Raw genomic sequence first — 9,789 nt, forward strand, 5'->3', positions numbered from 1 at the left:
CAGGCCATGACAGAGAGGAGTGAAGAAGCTCACCACGTAGCTGAATTTCACATGGGGAGAGGAGAGAGCTATGTGACCGAGGGAAGCTGTTAGAGCCTCACAGATCCCTCAGGGATGCACCACCTGGGTTGTCAAAAGGAGTCTGGCTGGCCTTTAAAAAACAGCTCAATATGAGATGTGCAAACAGCGGATGAGCATCATTGAGCATGTATCAGCAGTGTATCAACACAAAACCCACCTGCCCTTCAGTTTAGGCCTATTGACAACAAATGCAACAAAAGCCCTGTGTGATACGCCCAGCCTCGAGGGGCCGCCACAGCTATCTATTCAGCCTCGATTCACCTGTGAGGAGGATTCAATAGGTCTGTATGTTATTAAAAGCTTTCATACACATGGGCTGATGGCATTATGAATTTGCGTAGAGGACACCGACCATTCCTTTTGTTAGATTGCTGAATGGCCACAAAGGTGATCTAAAATACTAACCTGCTTGAATCTAAAATGAGCAGATCTTCTTTGTGTTCTGCCTCTGACAAAACTTCGAGATTTGCCTGCTCAAAATATAAACAAGCGGGCTGACTAGTTGTAGTTCAACAGTGATGATGCTGCTGTAGTGTGCAGTGAGCGAACATCACTATAGTCTAGTGTTGCGCTGCTTTTTCAAGGGCTGAATAACCTTTGTTATTCAATGATAAGGAGCAGGTTAGTATCTCTACCATGAACATAACAAGAATGAATTTCCTTCATAAAATTAAGTTTCTACAAATTTTATAAATTATAAAAGTGGCCTCATTGTTAAGGTTAGTTATATTATAAGTGTTCCCTTTATGATGGCATCGGTCCTACATAGATCAGATTGTAAAGGGCCTTATGATTTTGAAACTCACATAATAGTTCAAAAAACATTTGATGGGGACAAGTCCCATTACTTCACAATATGTTTTTTGTTGTTGTTTTTTTCAAGTTATATTTTTGGGCATTTTTGTCTTTATTTTTGATAGTAGAGTGAGATAGATAGGGGGAGAGACTGAGGGGATGACAAGCAGCAAAGAGCAGTGGGTCGGATTAAAACCCATGGCCGCCGCAATTAGGACTAAATCCATGTGGTACGTGCTCTACCAGGTGAGCCACCCAGGCGCCCTGTTTCTAAATCCTGTGGTGTGGTGGTGGCTGCTGTGACCATGTGATGAGGTGGTGAGGGAGCAGTGTGTCTTATTGTTGTGTTGTGTCCCTCTGGATAACTGTGCTGGTCTGTCGCTCCACAGGATGAACCGGGTGACCCCTCGCACACAGCTGCACACTGTGAGACAAACAGTCTCCTGCTTTATCCTGGGATCAAGATCACTGAGGATATCTTCAAGTGAAAACTGGACACAAACCACACTGACACACACTGTGTTCAGGCAGTATTAACCACAGAGCCTTTGCTATGTAAATGCTGTTGGCCTGGTGAGTTAAAAGACAATGATTGCCATCTAGTGGTGGCTCTGTGAAGAGGAAAGCTTTGCACAGGTAGCATGAGGTCATCTCTACCTGAGCTGTTTTCTCAGAAAGGGAAAGTGAAAGTAATGAGGCCAAATAATAAAAGAATGAAAATAATAAAATAGTTAAATAGCACAACAGTGGTAAAATAAGTTCTTGTATGCTATTCTACAAATTTGTACATTACTTGCACATTAGACATTATTAGGAGACATACATACATACAGACATACATACAGACATACAGACAAACATACATACATACATACATACATACATACATACATACATACATACATACATACATACATACATACATACAAGAAATTAAAACATAAACATTGCTGCAAAAAAAGTTTATAACATGTCATATAAATAAAAAAGGTGTCCACAGATTACAAAGACAGCAAGGCAGCTACATTTGAGTTGTCTCTGCTAATGGTACCTGTTGTTGTAATAATGTTAACATAATACTAACATACATTGTTGTAATATCAGTAAATAAACAACTGCTGCTTCAACTCTCCTCAGGCATAATCACCACTGGTCTCCATGTTTGTTGACAGTTAATCCATGGCTAAATATTTTATGGTTATGGCGGCATGGTGGTAAAGTGGTCACCTCACAGTGAGAGGGTTGTGGGTTTGAACCCCAGGCCTGGGGCCTTTCTGTGTGGAGTTTGCTTGTTCTCCCTGTGTCTGCATGGGTTATCTCTGGGTACTCCGGCTTCCTCCCACAGTCCACAGACATGCACGTTAGGTTAATTGGCGGCTCTAAAAGTGCCCAAAGGTGTGAATGTGCACAAGTGGTTGTTTGTCTGTATATGTCAGTCCTGGGATACACTGGCGACCTGTCCAGGGTGAACCCCGCCCTCGCCCAATGTCAGCTTGGATTGGCTCCAACCCCCCCACGGCCCTAAAAGGATAAGCTGTATATATGATAGATAGATGGATAGGTTCTTGGTTATAGATCATTATTTATTCTACATTCTGTAAATGTAGGTAAGAATTCAGTGAAGGAAGAGCCATTAATAGCAAAAAGAGCAAAAAATATTGTTGTTGCAAATTTTTTCTATGCATTAATGTGCTTACCAGGTTTTCCTCACAATTGTTCCATCAGTAGTGTTAGAGGGGTAACACATCGCCGCATGTTGCTGAGTTATATGAAAAGGTACATTCAAAAAAAAAAGAAAAAACCCTGTAAAGCCTCTGTTGTCTCTGTCGTTTCTGCCACTATCTCCCTAAGATAAGACTGAGCCCTTGGTTTTCAAAATAAAAGTCAAATATAATTATATGTAAAAGTCATAGTGTTCAGTTAATGTATATTTTTCTGTCAAATTTAGTAAATGAAGTGAATATATCTGTCTGCCAATGCACAGTCGTAGAACAGAATATGGCCAACAACAAGCAAATAAACATAGCAACATGAGAAATTTATATTGATCCAAAAGTGTTAACTCTTGAATTCTTAACAAGAGTCTGTATTTTAGATCTTCTGGTTCTGATGCTGGTAACCAGACAGTTTCCAGGGGGGCCCATTGTCAGGACTAAAAACACTGCAGAACGCACACCATATGAATGATGCATCCCATCTGATTTGTTGTTTCATAGACATACAAAAACTGTCTTTAATGATACTCATTTATTCAAACATTCATGTGTACTGTTTTCATAACATTACAATGGTAAACAAAAAAAGGCAACATAAAAAAAATCCACTGACAAAGAAAAAAATTCAACAAAAGGAGAAAAAGTCTCTGATGCATAACAACTTGTTTGGGGTCATTTTTGCTTTCTGCTGTACATGACATAAAAACTATGACAGAAATGTCCCTACTCAAATCATGTACACCTGCAGTAAACTGTATCATTCATCACAGATACAGCTGTTTACTGACCATCTAACATCTGTCACAACTGTCCTAAACTGTGTGGGGGGAAAATGCTGCCAGCATTTTTCTGGATAAAAACCAGACACACACTGTTGCTTCTTCTATCCGTCCAGTAGCTTAAGGATGCTCTCCCTCTCCTTCAGCGCTTTCCAGGCCTGGTCCTTCTCCTTTTTAGTGGGAGTGCGTTTCTTCTGCCGTGCTGCCATGATCCGCCGAAATCCCTCCATCACCTCATTGTCAGACACCCTGACTCTCTGCCTCAGCTCCTGCTTGCGCATCTCCTCTTTTGCCAACCTGTGAAACAACAGCAAATCAAAAGTTCATGTCAACAGCTGACCGTGGATAAGACCATAACTGTTTACAATTTACTTCATGGTAAATGTATCCACTGTTGGCCTTTGTCCTCACCGAAGCAGCTCCTGCTTGCGAGCTCTGTTGTGAGCACTCAGGGCTTTCAGCTCTGCTTGTCTCTTCTGCAATTCAGCCAGGACCTCGTCCTCAGAGTCTCCTCCTGGTCCAGGTCGCTCCTCAGAGTCCAGCAGCCCCTGGGCTACCAGCTCCTCTTTGATCCGTGCCTCCAGGGAACGTGTGTGAGGAACACTGGAGGAGGGAAAGAAAGACAAAAGATTTGCGATATATGACATGAAAGGTTAAAAATTCAGAAAGGCGACTTGACACCTACAGTAAACTTTATCCCGCAGCACACTTCAAAGTACTGTTTCACCTCTGTGTCTGTGTGGTGAGGGAAAAACAACTTCTACATATGTTAGGATCAGAACCAAAATGTACCTGCTCCATTCTTACATTTTACAATTATTTCAGCCCTCCATGTGTTATATATATATATATATATATATATATATATATATATCCCCATTCACATAAAGCTCTCTCTAGTAAATATATCCATAGTTCAGTGAGTTACAGTTGCAGGCCTTAGTGTTGTGAATGATGATGACCTGGAATTAAACTATTAGGGCAGTAATGCAGAATGGGTCCAACACAGGTTATGCATATGATTATTATTCCCGTCAGATATTGGACTTTGTGTGTGAGTGGTTTGTGTGTGAAAATGGCAAGAAATGCAGCAGGATCTACTGTAGAGAACTGATTTTGGTGCTTCTGATATCTCATACATTCACAAAGTGTAGGACAAATACCTAAAAGCTTTTCCTTGGCTTCGAGGAGACGTCCCAGCGCCATCATTAGCATCCCTCCCGGAAATGTCTGGTATAGGAGAATCCTCCATGGGGGATATAATGTTCTCCTGAAAGCAAACAGAAATAAAACATCACATTTCAGTGTTTTCACAATATTTAAACATAAATATTCAAGATGCCAAGTCCCACTTTTCAGTCATTTGTGTCTTTAAAAGCCACTATGCATTAATGGAAGTATTATTGGTGTTCATGCTGGATCACAAAATAATGAGTCGCACCTCTACAAGAGCCTGGAGCAGACGCTGCGTGAGAGGACCAAAGGGACAGCCGTCCTCTGGAGATTCATGCTGGGACTCTGACTTTTTCAGCAGCGAGTCAACATCTAGTTAAACAGTAGTTAAACATGAAGATGAGTGGTGAGGTGTAGTAAATGTAGTCTTGCATTTAGGCGGAGGTGGCAGTCTTCCTTCACCTTTTGCATCCAGTTCAGACAGCGGTCCTCCCATGAGGCTCTTCTTCTTGTCATTGGCTCGCGCTCCTTCCCTCTGCTCCTCTAGCAGATCCTCTTGAGCCCATCGCTGAGAGTAGTGTTTCCCCAGTGCTGGAATCTACAGTTACCACAGACAGCTCCAAAGCTCAATACATATTTAACATAATAAAAGCACAAAGAATTTTGGTCATGGCCCTGAGTGAAGATATGTATGAAATAAGAACAAGCTCAGAGGCTTTTTTTTAAAATCATACTTTGAAATACTCAGCTTCATCATCTGGGGGTTTCAGAAGCTCTTCTAGCAATCGTATCTCTTCATTTGTAATATCGGCGCAATATGGCTCAACTGATGCCCAGAATCTGAAAACAATTTGAATGAAAAAAAAAAAATTGAAATGACAAAATACCTTACCAGAAAAAAAACTGAGAATCCTGATTGAAATCAGTCTCACTAATATGTTAAATAAAATCATGATTTGACTTGAGGAACAAAGAAATCACATAGGCAAGGCAAATATAGACAGAAGTGAGAGCTACTATGAAAAGCAGTTGATGCTGACCTGTTTGGAGCATCATTTTTAGGAGTGCGAGGAATGTCTTGTGGATCGTCTGTAAATTCATATTCTTGGACTTTAGGCTGCAGGTTTTTGGATTTGGGTCTGCCAGGACCAGGACCTGGACCATGACCACCTTTGCCATCCAACTTCTGTTTTTTTGGTTTGTGGCGAGATGTGGCAGCAGGGTCTGGGTCTTTCCCCAGCTTCAGAAAGCGCTTATCCCCTTTCTTGTCCTGCCAGTCAGTGAGGATCTGAGGCACAGCATAGTTTTGAATCACCAACAGCACAAGGCATGGAGTGGATGAAAACTACAAAGTGACACTTCTTAAACCAAACTAGGATTTGTGTGTGATTTATGTGGCACCACTTAAACAAGCAAAGTGCATGGGATAATTCCCATCTGTGTCCTACCTGTCTCTGCTCCTCCAGGGCCCGGAGGCGGCGGCTGGCTGAGGACAGGAGTGTCTCCAGCTCCAGCTGCAGGGTGTCCAGCTCCTCAATGCCAATCCCATCGTCCTCTGAGCGGCCCAAGACTGCGGTGTAGCGGGGGCACACCTTGACATGCTCGACGGGCTTGAAGTCATAGTATTTCAGTGGAGGGCAGTCCTTCAGCTCACTCATGATGCTGTGAGGCAGAGACCTGGCAGTACCCGGATGAACTAATAGAGAATGACAGTGTGGTTAATAACACATGATGAGACACCGCGGTGTACTGCCACCGTTCTTTCTCTCTCCCTCACTGTTAGTCTATATCCCTCTACCAGATACACACTGTAAATACACACTCAAACATGCACGCACGCGCCCAAATACATGTACGCGCAGGTCTGTTTCCCACAGGACGAGCTCGCTGGGCCCGAACTGTCCAAATTACTCTTACATGTTAATATCTGCCGTTATACTTTCACTGTTTTGAAAACAAACGTTTAACACAAAGGAGTTCTAGAATTACAAGAGCTAAATGGTACGAAGTTAAAGTACAGATATATATCTATGAATGTTTAAGAGCAACGATATATACCGTCAGTGAATGGCGTCCATGATGGAAAAAACCATGGTGGTAAGAGAGGGGTGTGAAATACATTCAAATAAAATTATGGCCCATTTTCGACACAATTACAATTCTAATAACAAATTGAAATAACACAACTTCACAAAAATCAAATGGGAATTTTAAATCGTACAATCTATCGAAACAAATGTGACGTTGAGAATAGATAATCTGATACTAGAGTAGTATCATCGGAATAAACCATATTGTGTTAAGGGGAGATATAATAAATATATTGGCGCTAAACTCGCAATTCAGCACTTTAACTGTGTCATGTGTATGTTACGACGCTGGTGTAATTTTTAAATTCGTTTACAGGTCACAAAATATCAAAATTAGTTATGAGGCAACGGTCGCTGGGCGATTTGCCTCCTGCGCACAGAACAGAATGGGCGCATCGTCGGGTATGCTCGTTTTAAAGAACATTATATTCCACCTGGGCGGAGTAATAAGCACAAACAGCAGTGTATGGAGTGCGTGGATACATCCGCCTCCCCAAACGACGTGTTTAATACAAAACGAGCGCACCCTATCTGTTCTCGACGATGTAGGATTTACGGAAGAGGAGTCCCAGGCGTGGCTGAGGAACTTCCGTCTTTTACAGCACAAAAATGGTAAGTCTCCTGCTCTTAATCTGTGCTATATTTTGTTATTTAGCTACGTACCTGTGCTAACTACTGCTACATTCAAGGCGAGGTTAGCTAGCTAGCTCTGTGTTTGTCATAGACGGTGTTTCTGGTTGGCGGCAGTGAAATGGGAGAACGGGCATCCTTGACAGGGTTTGCAGAAACTAAAGTGATTGAGCTGAGCTGTCTTTTCCTCTCGGCCCTGTTTCTCCTCGTTACTGTGACTTGTAGCTCCACCAAAACTCTGCCAGTAGACGACGGGAACGCTGTGAATATGTATCAAGTATAAACAGAATGATAATGAGGCTAGACGGAAATGATTAGGATGAGATGCATCTCGGTCAGCTGAAAGCATCCCGTGCATTAATGTTAATGCACGGGAAGTAAAATCATTCAGGTATTATGAAACAGTATGTATATGTAATTAGCATTTGTTTAATACATTTTCTATATTAAAGTGGGCTGTTGGTGGCTCTATTTCTAAAAACTATATCGTAGCTATCTTGAGTATAAGTGTGTCATAACTGAGTTGTAGACACTGCATCCCTGCACACAGCTCCTTCTGGTTCCTCATCACACCTGACCTAATAGGCGTGTTGAGTCACCCCCACTAGAATGGGAGGTTTATTTTGCCATGTACCCAGATCTAAATAACAGATAACATCGCCCAACAAGATCTTCTGTGCATTGTGACCTGGACTCAGACACTGATCTTGTTTAACCTCTCCACAGACAGCGACTCTGCGCCCCTACCTAAACGCTGTGAGGGCCACCCTGCAAGCGGCCCTCTGCCTGGAGAACTTCTCCTCTCAGGTGGTGGAGCGTCACAACAAGCCGGAGGTGGAGGTCAGGTATGTTAAATAGCATGTGGTTGGAGAGCTGACAGTCTCACTGGCTGTCCCCCTCCCTTTGCTCTGCTTCGTCCTGTTTCTCGTGCCCTTAAGCTGTTGGTAGATCATCAGCTGCTGTCACACAAGTGCAGACTTGTGCAAACTTGCATAAGAAAATCTAGGAGGGGAAAAAATGACACAAGCATGGGCAAAGCTGAAAAATAAGCCAGGGGCTTGCTGTGGCCTGTTTGCAGGTGTCTTTCCAATACAATGAGAAGAATAAGAAGATGTTTTATTTACAATGTATTTAATGGATGTATTTTACTGTGATTACAGGAGCAGTAAGGAGCTGTTACTGCAGCCTGTGGTGATCAGTCGTAATGACAAGGAGAAGGTTCTCATTGAAGGATCCATCAACTCTGTCAGAGTCAGCATTGCTGTCAAACAGGTGATTAAAACCAGCAGGGTTTTAGTAGTTTATTTGTAATGAGCTTCTGCTTTCTGTGACAGTATGCGTTAGAAATAACTTCTGTAATAATTGATTGTAGGCTGATGAGATCGAGAAGATCCTTTGCCACAAGTTCATGCGCTTCATGATGATGAGAGCTGAGAACTTCTTCATTCTGAGGAGGAAACCAGTAGAGGTAAGAGAGAGTGGGGGAGGGGTAATCTGATTCATATATAATGGGATGAAAAAGTGAGTGACACAAGAGGAATCAAAATACAGTAAACAGGAAGAATAAAAGTAAAACGAGGAACACTGTGAACTTTTTTCAAATGTCTTGCGTCATGAGGCTCTTAATGCACAGATGTTCAGGAAACAGTATACAAATATGAAATGCTACAATAATTACAATTGACATTCCTAATGCTATTACACACGTGATATTTTTGTTGACCAGCCTCGCTGACTCACTTTGTTTTCATTTCCTCACTGTGATTTTAGGGATATGATATTAGCTTCTTGATTACCAACTTCCACACGGAGCAGATGTACAAACACAAGCTGGTGGACTTTGTCATCCATTTCATGGAGGAAATAGACAAGGAGATCAGCGAGATGAAACTGTCTGTTAACGCCAGGGCCCGTATCGTTGCTGAGGAATTCCTCAAGAACGTAAGAGACTTGTTCTCTGCTCTGATGGCTTAAGGTTTTTCTTTACTGCATGCAAATGTCAAACTCATTGGTTTAATCTATTTATTTACAAAATTTCTTAATTCTAATAAACAGAAATGATGACAGAGAAAATAATTTGATTCTGTCTTCTCCACAGTTCTGATGAGTGTTTGTCTGTGGTCCCACACAAACCGGGGGACGCTGCAAGGACCAATCAGCACAAGAGTGTAGAACTGAAGGAGTGAGCAGCCAATCAGCGAGGAGATGAGAGGAACGTGACCAATCTGGCGATGACATCCGTTGCACCCGTCTCGAGTATTTCCCTGTACTCATGAATATCAATGACTGTATATAATGAAATATTTACCAGTTTCATTTTCAGCCACTTAGAACAAATCCCCAATCAAAGGCGGGTCCTTAAAGTATTAATCAAGTTGATAGTCATGAGTACAGGGGTGTTTAGGACGTGCTGTTGCAAATAAAATGGCCAGGTTTTTGTATTTTGTGTATGTGAGTCAGTATGTTCTGTCACTGTTGTTTCAAATTAAATCTCCAAAATTTCTCTGTTCGGGAAACCCATGTTTG

At 42.0% G+C, this 9,789-nt stretch overlaps 2 protein-coding genes across 2 annotated transcripts; one reads left to right on the plus strand and one right to left on the minus strand.

The window, feature by feature from the left end:
• Positions 1–3,104: 3,104 nt before the first annotated feature.
• Positions 3,105–6,711, minus strand: tada3 (transcriptional adaptor 3). The gene is made up of 9 exons (XM_022745193.1): positions 6,602–6,711; positions 5,992–6,239; positions 5,584–5,831; positions 5,278–5,383; positions 5,006–5,141; positions 4,812–4,915; positions 4,534–4,640; positions 3,782–3,973; positions 3,105–3,667 (listed from the first exon to the last, which is right to left on the minus strand). Exons 2-9 carry the CDS (start codon positions 6,199–6,201, stop codon positions 3,475–3,477), a joined length of 1,296 nt encoding a protein of 431 aa, XP_022600914.1. The 5' UTR covers positions 6,202–6,239; positions 6,602–6,711; the 3' UTR covers positions 3,105–3,474.
• A 430-nt stretch (positions 6,712–7,141) lies between these two features.
• On the plus strand, positions 7,142–9,766 carry arpc4 (actin related protein 2/3 complex subunit 4). The gene is made up of 6 exons (XM_022745194.1): positions 7,142–7,245; positions 7,990–8,108; positions 8,424–8,535; positions 8,636–8,731; positions 9,034–9,204; positions 9,362–9,766. The coding sequence occupies exons 1-6, from the start codon at positions 7,243–7,245 to the stop codon at positions 9,365–9,367; spliced, it is 507 nt and encodes a 168-aa protein (XP_022600915.1). The 5' UTR covers positions 7,142–7,242; the 3' UTR covers positions 9,368–9,766.
• The last annotated feature ends 23 nt before the right edge of the window (positions 9,767–9,789 follow it).

Source organism: Seriola dumerili, unplaced genomic scaffold, assembly GCF_002260705.1.
Source record: "Seriola dumerili isolate Sdu_G_001 unplaced genomic scaffold, Sdu_1.0 BDQW01000088.1, whole genome shotgun sequence".
NCBI classification, from domain to species: domain Eukaryota; kingdom Metazoa; phylum Chordata; class Actinopteri; order Carangiformes; family Carangidae; genus Seriola; species Seriola dumerili.

Excerpts from the sequence above, each read along its gene's own strand:
- tada3 (XM_022745193.1), bottom strand. The coding sequence starts at position 6,201 with ATGAGTGAGCTGAAGGACTGCCCTCCACTGAAATACTATGACTTCAAG. Across the intron at positions 4,916-5,005 it reads GTCTGAACTGGATGCAAAAG|ATGTTGACTCGCTGCTGAAA; the intron begins GTGAAGGAAGAC and ends CTGTTTAACTAG. Across the intron at positions 4,641-4,811 it reads TGCTCCAGGCTCTTGTAGAG|GAGAACATTATATCCCCCAT; the intron begins GTGCGACTCATT and ends GTTTGCTTTCAG.
- arpc4 (XM_022745194.1), top strand. Across the intron at positions 8,109-8,423 it reads AAGCCGGAGGTGGAGGTCAG|GAGCAGTAAGGAGCTGTTAC; the intron begins GTATGTTAAATA and ends CTGTGATTACAG. Across the intron at positions 8,536-8,635 it reads TCAGCATTGCTGTCAAACAG|GCTGATGAGATCGAGAAGAT; the intron begins GTGATTAAAACC and ends AATTGATTGTAG.